The following is a 19,277-nucleotide window of genomic DNA, read 5'->3' on the forward strand; positions in this document are numbered from 1 at the left end:
CTCCTACAGAATCTCTATAAACAGTGATGGTTGGAAAAGGCAGTCAGCCAGCAATGCATGTGCTGGGTTTCACCTGGAGGCCACACTGCCAAGTCCCTGCAGACCACGGACAGGGTCAGTAGCTCTCTGTCAGACAGAGCAGGGGTCCCAGGAGAGAAAGTCTTCTGATGAATTTCCTGGGGTCAGTTCACTGAAATGGGGGTGCCTGGTGTGGTCTTCTCATGAGAGGGCTCGACAGTGCATCCGACGGTCTCTGACACAAGGAACTGGACAGCAGATCCCTTTTCCTCCTAGATGAAGACCATGCATCCCTGTGCACTCAGCACCACCCCTGCCCTGCTCCTGGGAGCCTTCAGCATAATGCGTATGTGAAAGTCAGGCAGTGCTGAGGAGTTCAGGAGGGGTTTGCTGTTGCTGTCTGCTGTTGGAGCGCTGAAACCGCGGAGCCTGCTATTTGGCCACCGGGTGGAGGAGTGAGCTGGGCTGCACATCCCCTGTGCTCTGTCACCACCCTGCTACTGCTGCCACTGGCACACATCCCAAAGGAAGCAGAGGAGAGAGGCCTGCTGGCATGCATCTCGAAGGCAGCAGGTGGGGCCCAGGCACAGATCTCCTGGTCTCAGTTTTGTGAGCCTTTCCACAATGGAGGATCCTATGATTTCAGAAACACATCGATGCTCCATCTGGGCGATGAGGTGGATGCTTCCCAAGGTAGTGGTGTGGTTGAGAGCGGTGTCCCCACTGCCCTGAACACCTGGCCTGGCGGCTCTGCAGGTTTCTCAGCATCTAGACTATGAATTCTTTCATCAGTGGAGGAAGGAAAAGGACCCCGGTTAGGCAAATGTTATATTCCATCAAATCTAAGACACCACCAATTGTAAAACACACCAGTATCTTAGGAATCTCCCAAGAAAGAAAAAAAAAGTACTGCAGATTAAACTGTAACATTGTTTAAGGCCCACTGCATTCTCAGAAATGTTAGGATGAGAAAAAGTGTACATGTCAGAGTTGACATATCTGGCGTATAAGGGAATTAATACTTATTGCCCCCTTAGCAAGTGCCGAGTGCTATACCAGCTGCTTGCCTCCACTACCTTGTTGGAATTTCACAGCAATTACACACTAAGGAGATTATTTTTCCATTTTACAAACGAGGAAACTGGAGCTCAGATAAGTTTAGCTAATTGCCCTGCATTGCTTACTTGGGATCTGAAATTCTAACACAGGCTGATCCAGCTTTCATTCCACTCCACTACACCATGTCCAGCAGCAGTCCCTGAGTGAGTTTCCACCGACATAGTAACCAGACCTAGAAAGTGTCTAGAAGTAACCTTGAGAAACAGGCCTATGTAGAGAGGATTAGCAGACGTACTTGAAGGACCTAAAAGAAGCCTTAAGGATGTGGAGAAATGTAACACTTTGCTGGACCTAAAGACTGAGCCCTGTGAGCTGTCAGGTGATGTCGCAGATCAGCTTATTGTTCACACAAATTTGTTCGGTACCAGTAAAAATAGCTGCAGACTAGTCGGGTGTTTTTCTGGAACTCTGTGGATTGTGAACTCCACCCAGTAGAATAAATATGTGACCATAGCCCAGAAGTTTCTGAGAAAGAATTAGCTTGCAGGATCCCCACTGTAGGTGTCAGGGTGTGCTGTAAGGCCACAGTGGTGAGGCAGGTGCTCTGGGGTAGCGAAGGATGGAGAACAGACATGGAGTTATGCAGGGCTTGTACGTGACCACGGGAGAATGGGCAGATTATTCAGTAAACCAAAGTCTGATCTCAACCTCACACCACAAACAGAAGTAATTCTAGGCAGATTAAAGATCTAAACATAAAAATACAAGAACAGTAGAACTGAAAAGGAACGGTGGAGAATATTTTCCTAATTTGGGCCTCTACATGAAAGCCATAAAGGAAACCATTGACAGGTGCGACTACCTGAAAATTTAGATATGTAATCTCCATCATTAAAATGGGAATAAATCAGGTGCAATAGAAAATGGGCAGAGGATAAAACAGGAAATTCACAGAAGATGCCAGCAAACACATGAAAAGACGCTCAGCTTGAGGAATGATAAAGAAGTAAAAGTGAAGAGAGAAACTGAGAGCTCGTTTTCCCAAAAAGATCAACAAAAATGAAGACAATTCAGCCTGTAGCATGCAGCGGGTGCTGCCCAACACTGGCGGCAGGAGGTGACCTGGTGCAGCCAGGTGGAGTGGGGGCCAGTGGCCAGGGAAGCAGCTAGAAGAGCGCCCCTGGAGTGAGCACCCTGGAGTGCACCTACAGCATCCTGGTGGTCACACAACACGACAAATGCCCCACGTTTCTACTCAAGGAGTGCATGCTGTACTAAGTGATGGGAGCTCCTATAGAGTAATGCGGAGAACATGAAGATGACCGTGAGTCTGTTACGTGGGGTGTCCCGTGATACAGTGTTATGTGGGACAAAGAAAGCCACCCAAGAGGACTGAGCAGGATGCTGATGCTAACATGGTTGCCTGGTAGAGATTAGAGGGCGGCTGCTGCTTTCGAACTGGTGTATCTCTTTACTGTTTGAGCTCCTGCCACAAATTACCTGTTTTGTCATTTAAATCATGGGCCTTTTTAGTGCCATTTTCTTTCTTATGTGAAATGGACCAAGCAGAACAGAACTGTTCTGTCACATCTCTGCTGGAGAAAGAAGCATCTTTCCACACTCCCCCCTGTGCCCCGCCCCGTGTTCCCGCCGCCGTCCCTGTTCCCATGTAGCGCAGAGAGGCCTGACCCAGTGAGGATGGCACGTGCCCCCCACGCTACCACCTGCCTCTCACTGCATTTTGGCTTATATTTTTCCTCACTCCAAAGTAGGGTCCTGGCTCCATTTACCTTGTGGTCATCGTTCACCTGAGGTCGTGCCCTTCCTATAAGACCTGGGCGGGTGCCTCCCTCGGAGCTCTGGGTGGGCATGGATTGCTCCCTCTGGAGGGGCTTCCTGGAGGCTGTGCCCTTCCCTGCCCCCCCCGCCAGCAGACACACATACTCTTCTCTTTACAGCCCTCAACCACGCAGGTCTGCGGAGGGCCAGCCCTCATGCTGGATGGGTAATGGGATCAGAGGGCAGAAGATGCTAGATTCCTGGCAGAACGTGGCAAGGAGAGCCCCGGGCCTGGATCAGGGACTGAGGGATGCTCTGTTCTGGCCTCCCTGTCCCTTCAGGGTTTCTGCCCCTGTGGGATGTGTCGCCCATGGACTCACTAAAAGCTGCTCCTACTCTTTCCTGCCCTCCTTCAACACAGGATTGCTGAACCATTGTTGCTTTTTCTTTAATGAGTTTCTTTATTCTGTTGGTTCCAGTCACCAACTGACTTTTGTCACTTCCTTCCCCATCTCTGCTTCGCTGGACATGGCCAGGGGAGTTCTCAGGTGTGTATATCTCCTGTCTGTTTCCCTTTGTGGTCCATCTTCCCCACTGTGGAGTCCAGGTGGGACAGGGCAGCGTCCATGTGGGCATGCCCCTGCCACCGTCTGGTCACCCTGGCTGTGCAGACTGTCCCTCCCCGATCCCACTTGGCTGTACCAGGCCACCCATGCCCTGAGACCCGTGTGCTCTTGCTCACCAGTCTACTACTGCTCGAAAGCTTGTTTTGGTTTGCTCCACTAACCACTGACAATGAACCTGATATCTAACCCTCACTTCTTCAAACCTGAGAAGTCCCCTGAAGGCCATTTCTAAGGTTCTACAGAACCATTAGAAATGATCGGCAGTGACTGCGTAAGGAACAGAGGTGCAGCTCAGCAGCCTCTCCCCACACTGTAAGGGCACACTCTAGAGGTCAGGGGTCCCACGAGACCCCCCGCCAAGCTCAGCCCAGCACTCATTCCCCATGTGGGTAGACGGTCGAGCTCCTGCTGTTTCACTTTGCAGCAGGAGGCTGTGAGGTCCCACCTGCGCATCCCAGTGCAGCATCCAGGGTGCTGTGCCGCTGGGCACAGCCCCCACTCCCGCCCTCCCCCACCGCCCTGCCAGGCCAGCATCCTGGGGAGGTATTCGCTGCGTTCCCCAAAGCCCCAAGGATAAACTTTCTGGAAGGAGTAGCTGGCTCCAGACCACCTCCTGCACCTCCCACCCCCTCCCGCGCTCATCCCTTGCCCAGCAAGCAGTAGCCCTGAACCACCACCCGCCCTGCGGCAGCACTGGCTTAACGCGCTTTTTTTCTCTCCCTCCTCTCTCCTTCCTTCCTCCCACCCTGGTTGCCCATCTCCTGTGGGACTGGGACGCTCCCATAGTGCGTGATGACTTTTTTGGTAAGGCCGAGGCCCTGTTCCAGTGTGTGTTTCCCCGTCTGGTTTCCTCTCTCCACATCTCATGCCTCATGAGCTGCCTGCTTTGTCCTGCATGGTGGGGGCGGTGGTGGGGTCAGGCTCCCAGCCTCCAGGGTGGGGGCAGGCTGGGGTGGAGCGACATCTCTCTGCCCTCGCTCAGTAGGCTGTGGGGGGGTCCCCTGTGGGCAGACCTTTGATAGCCCGAGGAGGAGCAGCCCAGCCTTGGTGAGCCTCTGGAAGCTCAGGGTAGACGTGGGCCTGCTGCTTCCCAGCCAAAGGGGAGGGGCCTGCTTTCAAAGTGAGGGAGGTCAGAACAGAGACAGCAGGTGGGACCCCAAGCAGCAGGTGTGTGTTTTATGCTGTTTCATGACTGCCTATATGGTGGGGGCAGTGAATGGAAGGGCCAGGCCTTGGGTCCTGGGGCCTGTTCTAAAGGATCAGATTCGGTACTACTTTTGGGGCTTTTGTGACAGGTCTGCAGGGAGTTCAGTCTGTGGGGTCCATTTGTTGGCCTGGTGGCAGAGAAGCTGGGTCAGTCCCTCTGCAGAAAGGCACCAGGAGCAGTCTGCGTCACGTCTGCTCCCCCTGCCTCCTGACCCCACATGTGGTCTGGGTCCCACCAGGCCTGCCACAGGGGCCATCCCATCTCCTCAGCCAGGGCTTCCTCTGAGTCCTGTACTGTCTCTGTCCCCTGTCACCACAGCTCCAACATCTATTCACAGGGTGGGGTGGGGGGCTCTGAAAGGCATCTGCTTCAGGATGGGCCTGGAATCCCAGAGGGAAAGTGGGCGGTGCTGGGGGCAGCACACAAGTGGCCAGTGCATGACTTCATGTCCCTAAGTGAGCCCAGAGCCACTGCTGTGAGCAGGCCCAGCTGGCTGTGAAGCTGGCTAAAGAACTCGTCTGGGCCAGCAGGGATCCCCTACAGTCAGATGGCACCCCTCCCCTCACAACAGCCCTTGAGGCGCAGGGCTGCCTGTTGAGCAGCCCCAGGGTCTGGCTTCAGAGGGCACAGGCAAAACGCTGTGCAATTCCTTTCAGGAATGGGCAAAGAAGTGGGGAACCTCCTGCTGGAAAACTCACAGCTTCTGGAAACCAAGTAAGAGCACCTTTCTCTCCCACAGCAGTGGCCGTGGTATCCACCGCAGCCTGCCTTGGCAGGGCCAGTGAATGACCCAGGCCAGAGGGCTGCCCTAGGAGGACATTGGCCCATGGGGAGAGGTGGCAGCTGGGACATCTCTGTAGCAGGAGGAACTTGGAGCAGGACTCTGAGGAAATTTCTTTAAAAAGCTTATCCTAAGGACCCTTTAATCTGGGTGACCACACAGGTGGCCCCTGCCGTCACCTGCGTGCATGCGCAGGATGCCCCTTCTCAGACGCGAAAGTGTGGGCACCTCTGGGAAGTCCCCATTGCATCACATGAAGCTCCTGTCTTTCTACCTTTTCAAAGAAATGCTTTGAACGTGGTGAAGAATGACCTCATTGCCAAGGTTGACCAACTGTCGGGGGAGCAGGAGGTGCTGAAGGGGGAGCTGGAAGCCGCCAAGCAGGCCAAAGTGAAGCTGGAAAACCGCATCAAGGAGCTGGAAGAGGAGCTGAAAAGGTGAGGCGTCCCTGCCCCACACCTGCTCCCAGCAGCTGTGTCCATCCATCTGTCCGTCCCAGGTGACTCCTTCCCCAGCGCAGTCCCTCCCTCGGCTGCTGCTCATACCTGACTGTGGCCACCCCCGTGTCGTGTCTCCTCCCCAGCCCCAGTCAGGAAGAGGGAATCCCACAAGAGCAAGCTAGCACGTCATTCCTGTCTTGCCACGTCCCTTCTCTGGGTGGCTGTTGGGGCATGGCCGCAGCTGTCACGCACTTCTTTTTATCCAGGAAGGAGGCGGGAGCTAGGGCTCTGACTACCCTGATGCCCCAGGCCCCCTCCAGCGCCCAGCCCTTTGGCCAAGGTGCAGCCGACAGGGGAGGGGCACGCAGGGAGGGAAGGAGAGCCCTCCTCCTTCAGAAGGGAAGGTGTGAGAGGAGGCCCACCCCAGGCCATGCCTGCCCAGTGCGCAGGCCCCAGATCTGCCCTGGGCCTGCCTGAAGCCAGCACTGCCCTGACTTCCCCTGTCCTTGTCCCCCTTCAGCATCTGGTTGCCTGTTCCTGGCTGGAGCAGCCAGGACGATGTCTGGGCTTCTGGGCACACGTGAGGCAGGGTGTGGGGCCACCTGTCCCCAGGGAACAGGCAGAAGCATTTAGGACCTAGTTCTGGGGTCCCTGTGGGGAGAGCCTCAAGCCCGTGCACAGGGGACACAGCCACTGGGCTGTCCTCGGGGCAGAGCCTGGGCATTCCCCAGGCCCTAGGGGCCCTCTCCCCTCCCTACTTGCCCTTCCTCCTCCTGCAGAGTGAAGTCAGAGGCCATCACTGCCCGCCGTGAGCCCAAAGAAGAGGGGGAGGATGTAAGCAGCTATCTCTGTACAGAATTGGTATATTCCACTATTAACATGTGGGGCCTCGGGGTGGGGGGGGGGCATGGGGAAGGGGCTCCCTGGGACTTGCTGGTTTTTCTGGGCTGTGTGACATCAACCCAGCCAGCACCTCACTTGCCACCCCAGCCCCATGACTTCATGGGGTCAGAGCCACCCCTCAGTGGCATCCCCACCCTGGAGGGACACTGGGTCACCTCTTGGCCCTGGGGTTCTAGGGGATGCATTTTGCATGGTCAGCCATTGCTCTGTGTGCTCCCAAGCTGCAGAATTAGTGACAGTGGCCTCCCAGGTGCCCAACCCACCCAAGGAGCATGGCATGTCCTGAGGAAAGCCCTTGTCGCTGCAGAGCCTTCTGCCCCTCCAGGGTAGAGGTCTGGGCTGAGCAGATCGCCTGTGCAGCCAGCGATGTGGCCATCTCCCTTAAGCAGAATGGGCTCTGCTCCTGGAATCACCAACCCCATGTTCAATTTTGGACACTGACTTCATGGCTCGTTAGCTGTCACTTGGGGGTCATGGTGAAGACAGAGTGAAGTTGTGTGACACAGGCTCGAGAGACAGTGGCCATCCAGTGCAAACCCCCACCTCCAAATAGCCTAGGAGAGAAACAGCTGATGTGAATGTGGACCCCCCAGGGCCCCTCCCATCCTGAGTGCAAAGAGTTGCCCTCCGGCCTGGCCCCTTGCTCTTCTGTGAGCACAGATCACTGCGTGCTGGGGGCCATGTGTGCACAGCCCCGTCTGCCCAGGGCACAGCTGTGGGGCACAGACCAGCAGACCCCTGCCAGAACCCAGCATTATGCTGCCCAGACCTTCCCGAGAGCTCCCTTTCCTGTCATCTCACCTTGCACCAGTCCCACTTGTGCTGTTGTAGCATTTGGGACTGCCCAAGGTGTCCAGGGTCTTATAAAAGTCACCTGCATTGTACCCCACAAGTGTATCGTGTGACTCAGTGTACCTCTCCCCACTGCTGTTTGCCTGAGGGTCTGTGGGAAATATGCATTTGGATGCGCCCTCACCTAGAGCGCACTCCCTCCACCCCACCCTCCACCCACCTGGAGGTGCCCCAGGACGAAGTGAAGTGTGGCCTGGCCTCAGAGGAGCTGAGCTGACCCTCTGGCCAGTCCTTCATTGGCTGAGCCATGGTGCCTCTCCCTGCTGCAGGACAAAATCCCCATGGCCCAGCGCCGCCGCTTCACACGGGTGGAGATGGCCCGAGTGCTCATGGAGCGTAACCAGTACAAGGAACGGCTCATGGAGCTGCAGGAGGCCGTGCGGTGGACCGAGATGATCAGGTGCGCCTGCCCCAAGGGTTCCACTTGTGAGCCCTGGTCGCTGTGTGAGCGGCTGTGGGATTACCCTTGACTACAGGATCAAGGCTGATCTCCCCCGTGCCTCCCTGTCTTCTGGGAGGGAAGGAGCCCGCAGGACCCAGGCTAGGGACAAAAGGTGCCCATAAAGCTCCTGCCCACACCCCTCCCTGTAGAGCGTCCCGAGAGCATCCGTCCGTCCAGGAGAAGAAGAAGTCCACCATCTGGCAGTTGTGAGTTGGGGGCGCCTGGGAGGCTGTGGCTGGTGGCTGCTGGGGAAGGGGCAGAGGCTCCTCTGGGCCACTGCCCGCCCCTCACTCCCTTGCACCCCTCTGGCAGCTTCAGCCGCCTCTTCAGCTCCTCCTCCAGCCCCCCTCCAGCCAAGCGGTCCTACCCCTCGGTCAACATCCATTACAAGTCGCCCACCACGGCTGGTTTCAGCCAGCGGCGGAGCCATGGCATGTGCCAGATCTCAGCGGGCAGCCGGCCCCTGGAATTCTTCCCCGACGAGTGAGTGCCCCGGGCCTCCACTGCCCCTCCCTTGCAAGATGGGAAGCAGGACCTTGAGAGCCGACCTCCACCTCGCTGCACTGCGGAGGTGTCCATGGCGGGAAGGACACTGGCCAGGCATCAGGGCTCATGACCTCTGCACGCACACACTACCTGCCCCCACCACCAGCAGGGACTACAGCTGGTCTAACTCCAGAGTATTCTGCTCTGATGTCCCTGGCAGAGTCTGCACTCCCCCAACGGCCCATACTCTTAGTCTCAAAGTGTTGTGCTGGGCTCCCTATGGCCCCCAGCCGTGTGTGCAGTCCCTGGGACAGCTGCCCTCGAGGATCTCATGTTGCTGCAGCCAGGGCTTGTTTCAGGCCACATCCAGGAAGGAACCAGTGGCCACACTGTAGGTCCCTTGGTGACTGTGACAACAGAACAGGCTTCACTCTAGGATAGGGGCAGGTGCTGAACATGGCCTCCAAGACCAGGGCCATGCCCAGTGCTGGGAGAGCCACCCCCATCAGATGGGCGCCCAATGGCCGGGAAAGGCAAGGACAGGCCTAGGCGGGCCTCCCTGCCACCGGCCCCTCCAGGGGCCAGTTTCCCTGGGCTGTGGGTCAGTGTGTGCCGTGGGCCTCGCGCACCTTGGGCAGAGGCGTGACCTGTCATCCTCCCGCCCAGCGACTGCACATCCTCCGCCCGGCGGGAGCAGAAGCGTGAGCAGTACCGCCAGGTGCGCGAGCACGTGCGCAACGATGATGGGAGGCTGCAGGCCTGCGGCTGGAGCCTGCCGGCCAAGTACAAGCAGGTGTGGGGCAGGGCAAGGGGAGGGGTGGCAGGGGACGAGACAGGGCCGGACTGGCACCACCACCTGGGCCTGGGCCGTGGGTCGGAGCTCTCCTGAGGCCCCGAGGGCCAGGCCCCACCAGCCCAGCCTGGCGCTCACTGACTGGCCTCCTGCCTCATTGCAGCTCAGCCCCAACGGGGGCCAGGAGGACTCGCGGATGAAGAACGTGCCTGTCCCCGTTTACTGCCGCCCCCTGGTGGAGAAGGACCCGACCATGAAGGTGAGCCCGCAGAGGACCCCACCCCAGCCACCTCGGGTCAGCCCGCAGGAGGAGGAGCGAGCAGCAGACCGCGGCCTGTGTCTTGCAGCTGTGGTGCGCTGCTGGTGTCAACTTGATTGGGTGGAAACCAGGCGAGGACGACCCTGGGAATGGAGTCAAGCCAGGACCGGGCCGTGACCCTCTGACCTGCGACCGGGAGGCGGAAGGCGAGCCCAAGAGCAACCACACATCTCCTGAGAAGAAGAAGGTCAGCATGGCCAGCCTAGGTCACTGGGGTACCTTCCCCCACTTGCAGCTCTGGCAGCTCAGCACAGAGTCTGTTTGGGAGGCACAGAAGTGACGCAGCTGGGGACAGTGCCCGTGAGGCTGTGTAGATGAGGCAGGAGCTCCTGGAATGGGGGGGATGACCATCATCTCTTCCCCTCCCTGGGGCAGGCCTGGTGCTGAGCTGCCTCCTGGGTTCTAACCAGGTGCCAGGGGTCAGGAGGGCAGTTCAAGACCTTTGCCCTTAGAGCTGTGGCACCCTCCCCAGGCATCCTCAGGGGTCTGGGAGTGCCGAGGGGCTGCAGCTCTGCAGGCATTGGGGCTGGAGGGCTTCGCGTCCACTAGGTGCTTCTCTCCATGTGAGGAGCACATTTCACAGCCTGAAGAGGAGCAGACAGCAGGAGGGGCTGCACACTGGAGGAGGGCAGAAAACGCCTCCCACCTGTGGTCCCAGGCTTAGGTTTATGTCCCAGCATGCCCTAGGGCCAGTGACTTGGCCTCTGGGTGCTTGCGGTCTTTCTCTGTGGAAGTGAGACTCTGTACATGAGCAATCTAGATAACATGCGGTTCTGAGCTCTCATGGTGCTGGTTGTGGGGGAGGACAGCCGTGTCCCTGAAGCGTGGTCAAGACAAGATCCTAAGAGATGCCGGGAGACCCCCCCCCCCAATGACTCTGTGTTGCTGCTGGGGTGGCCACGAGCTCAGGCCCCTGCCTTCATCTTTGCTCTGAAACAGGCAAAGGAACTCCCCGAAACAGATGCCACCTCCAGCAGGGTGTGGATTCTTACCAGCACCCTGACCACCAGCAAGGTGGTGATCATCGACGCCAACCAGCCGGGCACCGTGGTGGACCAGTTCACGGTCTGCAACGCCCACGTCTTATGCATCTCCAGCATCCCCGGTGAGCCCTGGCCCCATAGGCTCTGCTAGGCTCTGCCCAGGAATGGGTGTCGTCTTGGGAGGCTGGTGCTCGGAGGAGGGTGGTGGTGGTTTTTACAAAGGGCTGACTAGGATAGTAAATAAAGAGGCCTACCACGCAGCACGCGTCTCCTTGTGACATCACAGGAGAGCCTGGGAACGGACAGTGGGAGGTGGCCTGTGCTGAGTCCAGCGAGACCCCGGGTCATGTGTCCAGGAGGAAGCGCGCTGGTGGCCTTGTTGAGTTTAGTCTCATTACTGACTTGGGAGGAGACTGTGGCCCACCCATCTTATTGGGAGGTGGTGGGTGGGCCATGGCACGGGCCATGGATTGAAGCCTCAATTGGAGGCAGTAAGAAAACATTTTTTTGTGCTGAATGTGAAACTTGCAGTTGGACCCAGATCCCACTGCCTTGCCGAGGGTCGGGAGAGCTGGGGGCGTGCAGCAAGGGGACTTTGGGCCCAGCGCAGCATTGTAAGAAGAAGCGGGTACAGGGCCTGTGTCTGGTGTGAAGCCCTCGGCCATTTGCTGAGATGTCTCTGAGGTCCCCAGAGCTCCATAGGGACTGTCACATGACCACAGATTGCCCCCAGGACCAGAGTCTCACTGCACAGCTCCCCTTGGCCCAGGAACCCCCTAACAAAGCAGATTGATTGTCTCTGGTCTTGAGTGGGTGGGGGTGGGTGGGGCCAGTGCAGAGAGGGGAGACTGGTCCAGCTGGAAGACAGTGGAATGGCCCTGCCCACCGGGATGGGGGCTCTGGGCATGGCCTTGCAGTATTGGGCTCCTGGGCTGGGCTGACTGGGCTGTGACTCTGCTCCCAGCGGCCAGCGACAGTGACTACCCCCCTGGGGAGATGTTCCTAGACAGCGACGTGAACCCAGAGGACTCGGGCGCTGACGGCGTGCTGGCTGGCATCACCCTAGTGGGCTGTGCCACCCGCTGCAATGTACCACGGAGCACCTGCTCCTCCAGAGGGGACACCCCAGTGCTGGACAAAGGGCAGGGTGAGTCCTGGGTGGCCTTCTTTTTGCCATTCCTTCATCCCTCCATCTCTGCCCAGCCCATGCTCACCCCTCCTTCCATAGGGGAGGTGGCTGCTGTTGCCAACGGGAAGGTCAACCCATCCCAGTCCACAGAGGAGGCCACAGAGGCCACAGAGGTGCCAGACCCTGGGCCCAGCGAGCCAGAGGTGGCTGCAGTGCGGCCTGGTCCCCTCACGGAACACGTCTTCACAGACCCAGCCCCTACCCCGCCGTCCAGCACCCAGTCTGGCAGGTGGGCTCTCTTGGGCTGGGGCAGAGACAGGAGTGGAGGGGAGACCGGTGAAGGTGGCGGGGTCCCAGGATAGGGACATACTTCTGTGTACATCCCAGACACATCCTTCTTGCAGTGAGAACGGGCCAGAGCCTGACAGCAGTGCTATGCAGCCTGAGCTGGAGCCCAATGGGGACCCCGCAGGGGCCAGCAGCAGTGCCGCACCCACCATGTGGCTGGGAGCCCAGAACGGCTGGTAGGCAGGGCCTGGGACTTGGGAGGCAGACGGGGACGGTGCCTGGGCCAACCCCTCACCCACTGCGGCCCCTCCTGCAGGCTCTACGTGCACTCAGCTGTGGCCAACTGGAAGAAATGTCTGCACTCCATCAAGCTGAAGGATTCCGTGCTGAGCCTGGTGTACATGGTCCCCAGCTGAGGGCGGGTATGGGGCAGGCCTAGGGTGCCCAGGTCTGCTCACTGCTTTCCCATTCCAGGAATGTCAAAGGCCGTGTGCTGGTGGCTCTGGCAGACGGGACTCTGGCCATCTTCCACCGTGGAGAAGGTAAGGCCTGGCAGCACTGGGTGGGTGGGTGGTGGTCGATGGCCCTCCCAGGGATTGGCCAAGGGGCTCCCCGGAGCCTGTCAGCCTGGCAGTGGGGTCTCCAACCCACCCCACCCATTGAGCAGAGGTGGGTCCAGGCCAGGCCTGAACAGGTGTCTTGGGCTCTGTTCAGACGGCCAGTGGGACCTGAGCAATTACCACCTGATGGACTTGGGCCACCCCCATCACTCCATCCGCTGCATGGCCGTCGTGCACGACCGCGTCTGGTGCGGCTACAAGAACAAGGTGCATGTCATCCAGCCCAAGACCATGCAGATCGAGGCAAGTGCTGGCCGGGTGGGCGGGCCCAGGGAGGGGAGGGGCTCCTACTGGCTGCATGGCTTCCCAGAGTGCCTTCAGGAAGGCCTTTGGAGCTTTGGGAGATGAAGTGAGGTCACAGTCCAGTGCTGGGCAACTGGGCTGTGAATGCCAGTCTGTCTGAAGCCTGCTTTCTGCCGCTCCCTCTTGACATGGAAGTCAAGGACCCACAGCTTGGGCTTCTCACAGGAGCCTGGGCTATCAGGAGCAAAGCAGGCACCAGAGTGGAGGTTGGAGTGGGCTGTGTGACGTTGGGGCCACCCTAGGCTGTAGCAGGTTCAGGACTCCCCTCGCCTTTCTTTCTCCCACCCCCGTTGATGGGCTGCCATGATCCCACAGAAGTCGTTTGATGCCCACCCGCGGCGGGAGAGCCAGGTGCGGCAGCTGGCATGGATCGGCGATGGGGTATGGGTGTCCATCCGCTTGGATTCCACCCTGCGGCTCTACCATGCTCACACCCACCAGCACCTGCAGGACGTGGACATAGAGCCCTATGTCAGCAAGATGCTGGGTGAGGGGCCGCACCGGGTGGGAGCCGGGGGCACCTGGTACTGGCCGCACTGCACTGATCCCTCCTCTCCTGACCTGCCAGGCACCGGCAAACTGGGCTTCTCCTTTGTGCGAATCACGGCCCTACTCATCGCCGGCAACCGCCTCTGGGTGGGCACTGGCAACGGGGTTGTCATCTCCATCCCCTTGACTGAGAGTGAGTGACCACCTCCCACCTGCAGAGGTGGTGGTGGATGCTGCTAAAGGGCGCGTGTCAGGCTCCCAGGGTGGTTGGGCACTGGCAACGGGGTTGTCATCTCCATCCCCTTGACTGAGAGTGAGTGACCACCTCCCACCTGCAGAGGTGGTGGTGGATGCTGCTAAAGGGCGCGTGTCAGGCTCCCAGGGTGGTTGGGCTCTGCAAGACTACCTTCAGGGAGACTTTGGCCACCCTGGCTGCAGCCAGACTCGGCTGCTAGGGCTGACTGCTTCTCTCTCCCTTCCATGCTCCACCCTTGCCTCCCCCAGCCGTGGTCCTGCACCGAGGCCAGCTCCTGGGGCTCCGAGGTAAGTCCAGAGTGCCTGCCCGCTGCACATAGAAGGAAACCCAGGCCCAGATGCTATGTGGCACTGAGGCCCTGGGCCCAGGGCAGCTCTCCCACCCTCCCCCACCTGCTGGAAGTTTGATCCTCCCATCTGCAGTGGGCCCAGCCCCCTCCTACACCTCTCCATCTCCAGCCAACAAGACATCCCCCACCTCTGGAGAGGGGGCCCGGCCCGGGGGCGTGATCCACGTGTACGGGGACGACAGCAGCGACAAGTGTGCCAGCAGCTTCATTCCCTACTGCTCCATGGCCCAGGCCCAGCTCTGCTTCCATGGCCACCGTGACGCTGTCAAATTCTTTGTCTCAGTGCCAGGTAAGGGGCTGGCCGGCTCCCTGATTGCCCACCCTACCTCCCAGGGTGCAGTGGCCTCCCTTCAGGGGGCTGCTGACCTGAGCCTCTGCCCTGATGACAGGGAACGTGCTGGCCACCCTCAATGGCAGCGTGCTGGACAGCCCGTCTGAGAGCCCCGGGCCCACTGCTCCTGCCACAGACGCTGAGGGTCAGAAGCTGAAGAATGTGCTGGTGCTGAGCGGCGGGGAGGGCTACATCGACTTCCGCATTGGGGACGGAGAGGATGATGAGAGCGAGGAAGGGGCAGGGGACGCAGGCCAGGTGAAGCCCGTGCTGTCCAAGGCGGAGCGCAGCCACATCATCGTGTGGCAGGTGTCCTACACCCCCGAATGAGGCCACCGCCTGCCCTGCCTGATGCCAATGTGTACATAGGACTCCCGCCCACCTGCCTGCCCGCCCCCTGGGGCAGCCAGGCCAGTCCACCCCCTTCTAACCTCTCAACCTGCAGCTTTCACCGAGGCCTGGCCCCCTCCGCGGGCAGGGATGGAAATGTGGGTCATCTGGGAGAGAGGAGGGCTGGTGGCATTCCCACCCAGGAGGGGAAGAACCCCTCAGGAACACCCTTTCCCCCAGCAGCTCCTGGCCAGCACCCAGCCACAGTCCTCAAGTCCCAGGGGCACCTCAGGGCCACAGCGAGGTGGGATCATGGGAACTGTGGGCAGCCTGCAGGCAGCCCCGGCTCCACCTGGGCTCCCCACTCCCCAGCAGGGCCCCGAGCAGGAAGCGGGAGCTTCACACTGCTGGATCTTCCCACCCTGAGTCCGTTTGCCTTTGCATGCTGCCCGCTAGGGTGAGGGTCCCACGCTGTCTCCCAGGTCCTTGCTCTGCCTAAGGGAGCCAAGCCTAGCAACTAGCCTTTGCCCAGGGAGGTGAAGCTCAGGCTGCTCAGGTGCCTGGAGCCCTGCTAGCCTCCTCTAGGGCTTCCCTGATCCCCAAGCTTTTGTTCCTCAGCCCCCCACCCTGGCTTCCCCTGCCCAGGGGTCTGGCATGAAAGTGCAGGCCAGGGTCTCTTGGGCGGCTGCTTGAGAAGATAGAGACCAGATGCCCCTCACCCTGCTGGAGCCCGAGACCAATCCCTGTGTGGACAGTCTCTCACCAGCCCCCAATGACCCATGTTTCCCCAGGCTTTCCCTGGGCCCTGGTGTCCTGTCCCTTCCGGAAGCCCCTAGGGTGGAATTTCTCAGGCTGCCAGGGCAGACCCAGGCCTCAGGAAGAAGGAGAGGCCCTTGGCCTCTTCTGGGGTCCTAGGATGTAGACTCGACCTCAGGTTTATGGGGGTGGTGTGTCCCCAGGGCCTGCCTCCTGCACAGGGCTTCAAGGAGCCCTGCTCCCAGACACGCTACTAAGTGCCTAGGGTTGCCCGCTGTGGCTTGCTCCCTGTGACTCACTGAAGAGAGGCTGCAGAGCAGAGGCCCGCAGGGCAAAGGATGGGAGCCACCTCAGCAGGCGCTAGGAGTGTGTGTAGGGGCAGGCGCTACCCTGGATCCCCTCCTGGGTGGAGGAGCCTTGATAGCCCTCTCCCCCACCTTCCCAGGCCCAGGCCTTACACCTGCTCCCTGAGGCACTGATTAGGGCAGCCTAGCCCCAATGCCCAGCCCCTTCCCACCAGAGAAGCACAGATGTCAGGGAGCTGTCCCAAGAGCCCAGCTGACTGCTGTGGGCTGCGGCCACTAGCAGCTGCAGGCTTCTCCCCACTGCCCTGCCACCTCTCCACTGTGATGTACGTGCAGTTCCTCGTCTGTTCCCACAACAACATAAAGTGACTTTGGGGTTAGCTGGGTGGGGTGCAGCTGGGGGAAGGGGCCGGTGACAATTCTCCTCAGGCTTTGGCCCTGCAAGTGAACCCCCATATCTGCTCTGTATGTAATAAACGTCTTAACATCGAACCTGTTTGTCCTTGGCTCCAAACCGATGAACACAAAGATTTTCTCTAATTTATTATAAAAAGAAACGGACCGCCAAGAGCCAGTGTCGATGCACTGGTGCGCCACTAGGTGTGCTGCGGCCGGTGAGGCAGGGGCTCTTGCCTAGCGGGTGCGGGGCTTGCTGGACTTGCACCCACCCGCCTGCCAGAGGTCCTGCCGCAGGAAGGACGTTCCGAGCACTGAGGGCTTGACCGGTTGGTCTGCGCCCCCCGGTGTTCTGAGGGGAGTCAATGCCGAGTCATCAGAGCTCCGCGCCCGGCTACTCGTACAGCCAGTGCCCGGCGCTGTCCTCCCAGCACAGCAGCTCGTCGGCGCCGAACCACAGCGCGATCTCACGGCGGGCGCTCTCCACCGAGTCGCTGCCGTGGATCACGTTTCTGCGTGGAAGGGGCGCGCGTGAGCGCGGGGCGGGCCCCCACGTGGCCGAGCGAGGGGCTGGGGCCAGGACCGTCGCCGGGGCGGGCCTTACCTGCTGACCTCGACGCAGAAATCCCCGCGGATGGTGCCGGGCGGGGCGTCGGCCGGGTCCGTGGCCCCGATGAGCGCCCGCGAGGTGCGCACGACGTCCAGCCCCTGCCACACCTGCGCGGGCGGTGGCGCGGCATCAGCAGGGCGAGGGCCAGGGGCTCGGGCTTCCGGGAACCAACCGCTCGCCCGCCTGCCGGTCACTCACCATGGCCACCACCGGCCCCGAGCCCATGTACTTGACCAGGCGGCTGTAGAAAGGACGCTCGCGCAGCTCGGCGTAGTGCTCACGCAGCAGCTCCTCCGAGGCCTGGGGAGGAAGGGACCGGCCGCCTGCGCCGCGCCCGCGCCCCTGCCCTCTTCACCCCGCGCCCGCTTCACCCCGCGCCCCCGCCCGCACCTGCACCAGCTTTAGCGCCACCAGCTGGAAGCCCTTCCTCTCGAAGCGCCGCACGATCTCGCCCACCAGCCGCCGCTGCACGCCGTCGGGCTTCACCGCCAAGAAGGTGCGCTCGTGCACGCCGGTGCAGGCTGCAGGGACCGGCGGGGACGGGGGCGTCAAGCCGTCCCAACACGCCATCCCCCCCCACACACTTCCCCGCCTGGCCCCCGGGACCCGGGATCCGCCGCTCACCCGCCGGGAAGAGGTTGGCGAAGATGGTCAGAACCAGGCAGATCATGATGGCGGTGGCAGCGGGGGCCGAGCACGGGCTCGGCGGGGCGGGGCCTGCGCTTAAAGGGGCCTCGGCCGGGCGTTGCTGCGTCTGCGACGCCGTCTGGGAACCTGGGCGGCTGCAGGAGGCGGTGCCGTCGTACTCCGGACCCGGGGCTACTACATTTGCACCCTGGGCATCCAGAGGTCCTGGGGGGCCGGAAGGCACTTGCAGCAGCCAAGTCATCAGACCCTAACTGCGCCTCCCCCAACCCGCTCAGGTTTTCCCACCTAGGCTGCTAGGCACCGCTGGCACTCCCAGGCCAGCTGCACAACCACGACGCCAGCCTTTCCTTTCCGACAGTCCTGCAGACAGCCCGCTCTGGTTCCCCCAACCCCAAACCCAAAGAAACCACAACCCAGACTGCTTTGTTTGTCTTTATTCCCGTGCATAGCTGCTGCCTGGATCCTGGCAGAAGCAACAATCGCGGGGAGAAGAGCCAGCACGACGTGGCAGTGCCCGCGCAGGGGCTCCACACCTGCTGGTCCTGCCTCCCAGCAGCCCTTCCTGCGTGTCCCCTCAGACAGAGCTGGGTGTTGGGGTAGCAGGGCCAGCGGGAAGACACACGGGCAAAGTCTGCTCCAGCCCTCTCCACCAAAACTCAGAGCCTCACAACAAATCACCAGGAGGCGGAATCCAAGTTCCCAGGGAACTGACTCGAACATAACCCAGACATTTTTCTGTCAGAATGGTCCTCACCGCCTTACACCCCTCAGAAAAACTGCTGGGTCTGGTACTTTAGACTGGGGTGCCCTTGGCCTTTCTCTTTGCCTCCTGTTTTGCAGGGTAGTCCCAGGGATCGACTCGTACCCTCTCCACATTCAGCATGGGCTCCTCGGTGCTGGTATCCCCATTTTTCTGCCGCTCTGCGAGAATCATGGCCCGGAGGAGCGGCGGGTAGGGCACGGAGCGCACGGTGTCCTCGGGCCCTGGCGTGAACGCGGTGAAGGCCTCCTCCTCGTGCTTGGGCACCAGCCGCCAGTCGTGGTACATGACCTGTGCGACTTCCCGGGCCTCGCTCTCCGTCTTCCCTGGGGAAGACATAGGACTTATCGCACACTCGCTTAAGTCTTTTGCTTGCCACTAACTCCCCCAGCCTGACTCCCAACCCTTACCTTTGAAGGTCAAGATGCCCCAGGCCTTCCCGTGGTCCAGGTTCTGCAAAGCAATCGGGGAACGGGTCAACTCAGAAAGCCCCTGGCCCTCCAGAGATGCGGGACAGGGGCTCCCTCCCGCCGCTGCGTGGAGGGCAGAGGCGCGCGGGGTCCGGCGGCTGGGTCCGGGAGGGCGCACACGCACCTGCGCAGTGTAGTCGGGCCGGACCTTCGTGAGGCGCCAGTAGCACGGCTCGTCGTGCTGCCATAGCCAGGACTTGCGCGTGACCAGACGACCCTGGCCGAAGAGCGGAAGGCGGCAGAGAAGCTGGAGGAGGCGGCTTTCGCGGCGCACATCGGTCCAGGCCCGGATGGGCAGCCGGTGGCCCGAGAGCGGCCGCGTCAGCGTCTCGTAGTCCAGGGCATAGCGCTGCGAGTCGCGCGGCCGCTCCCGCTGCTCGCGCAGGGCGCGCACGCGACGGGCCAGCTCCGCTATCAGCCGCGGCCGCACCTTCTTCCGCGCCATGGCTGGTTCGCGCCCTTGGCGCTCAGCCGGAATCCGCCGTCGCCGCCGGAAGCGGCCTGTGCATCGGGTAAAGGTGTCCGGGCGCGGCCGGAAGCGGAGCCGGG

At 60.6% G+C, this 19,277-nt stretch overlaps 3 protein-coding genes across 8 annotated transcripts in view; 1 reads left to right on the forward strand and 2 right to left on the reverse strand.

Moving 5' to 3' along the window:
- Window positions 1-16,336, forward strand: part of MAPK8IP3 (mitogen-activated protein kinase 8 interacting protein 3) — a 50,326-nt gene extending 33,990 nt beyond the window's left edge. For 5 of the 6 annotated variants that reach the window (XM_063101285.1, XM_063101289.1, XM_063101286.1 and 2 more), the window contains 22 exons: window positions 4,269-4,286; window positions 5,346-5,403; window positions 5,755-5,907; window positions 6,690-6,771; window positions 7,935-8,065; window positions 8,257-8,313; window positions 8,420-8,590; window positions 9,260-9,386; window positions 9,550-9,645; window positions 9,734-9,892; window positions 10,645-10,810; window positions 11,653-11,835; window positions 11,917-12,106; window positions 12,222-12,341; window positions 12,422-12,502; window positions 12,580-12,647; window positions 12,820-12,968; window positions 13,344-13,515; window positions 13,597-13,710; window positions 14,022-14,060; window positions 14,232-14,411; window positions 14,512-16,336. In XM_063101285.1, coding sequence (XP_062957355.1) covers window positions 4,269-4,286; window positions 5,346-5,403; window positions 5,755-5,907; window positions 6,690-6,771; window positions 7,935-8,065; window positions 8,257-8,313; window positions 8,420-8,590; window positions 9,260-9,386; window positions 9,550-9,645; window positions 9,734-9,892; window positions 10,645-10,810; window positions 11,653-11,835; window positions 11,917-12,106; window positions 12,222-12,341; window positions 12,422-12,502; window positions 12,580-12,647; window positions 12,820-12,968; window positions 13,344-13,515; window positions 13,597-13,710; window positions 14,022-14,060; window positions 14,232-14,411; window positions 14,512-14,783 — 2,786 coding nt within the window. In that variant the 3' untranslated portion in view covers window positions 14,784-16,336. The remainder of the gene's footprint in view (window positions 1-4,268; window positions 4,287-5,345; window positions 5,404-5,754; window positions 5,908-6,689; window positions 6,772-7,934; window positions 8,066-8,256; window positions 8,314-8,419; window positions 8,591-9,259; window positions 9,387-9,549; window positions 9,646-9,733; window positions 9,893-10,644; window positions 10,811-11,652; window positions 11,836-11,916; window positions 12,107-12,221; window positions 12,342-12,421; window positions 12,503-12,579; window positions 12,648-12,819; window positions 12,969-13,343; window positions 13,516-13,596; window positions 13,711-14,021; window positions 14,061-14,231; window positions 14,412-14,511) is intronic. The other variant, XM_063101288.1, reaches the window with a different exon arrangement.
- Window positions 16,337-16,383: 47 nt separating this feature from the next.
- Window positions 16,384-17,655, reverse strand: NME3 (NME/NM23 nucleoside diphosphate kinase 3). The gene is made up of 5 exons (XM_063100460.1): window positions 17,475-17,655; window positions 17,241-17,371; window positions 17,049-17,150; window positions 16,845-16,957; window positions 16,384-16,752 (listed from the first exon to the last, which is right to left on the reverse strand). The coding sequence occupies exons 1-5, from the start codon at window positions 17,518-17,520 to the stop codon at window positions 16,635-16,637; spliced, it is 510 nt and encodes a 169-aa protein (XP_062956530.1). The 5' UTR covers window positions 17,521-17,655; the 3' UTR covers window positions 16,384-16,634.
- A 268-nt stretch (window positions 17,656-17,923) lies between these two features.
- MRPS34 (mitochondrial ribosomal protein S34) lies at window positions 17,924-19,225 on the reverse strand. Its single transcript, XM_063100681.1, has 3 exons — window positions 18,853-19,225; window positions 18,669-18,711; window positions 17,924-18,584 (listed from the first exon to the last, which is right to left on the reverse strand). Exons 1-3 carry the CDS (start codon window positions 19,171-19,173, stop codon window positions 18,292-18,294), a joined length of 657 nt encoding a protein of 218 aa, XP_062956751.1. The 5' UTR covers window positions 19,174-19,225; the 3' UTR covers window positions 17,924-18,291.
- Window positions 19,226-19,277: the final 52 nt, after the last annotated feature.

This window comes from Cynocephalus volans, chromosome 6 (assembly GCF_027409185.1).
Source record: "Cynocephalus volans isolate mCynVol1 chromosome 6, mCynVol1.pri, whole genome shotgun sequence".
In the NCBI taxonomy this organism is placed as follows: domain Eukaryota; kingdom Metazoa; phylum Chordata; class Mammalia; order Dermoptera; family Cynocephalidae; genus Cynocephalus; species Cynocephalus volans.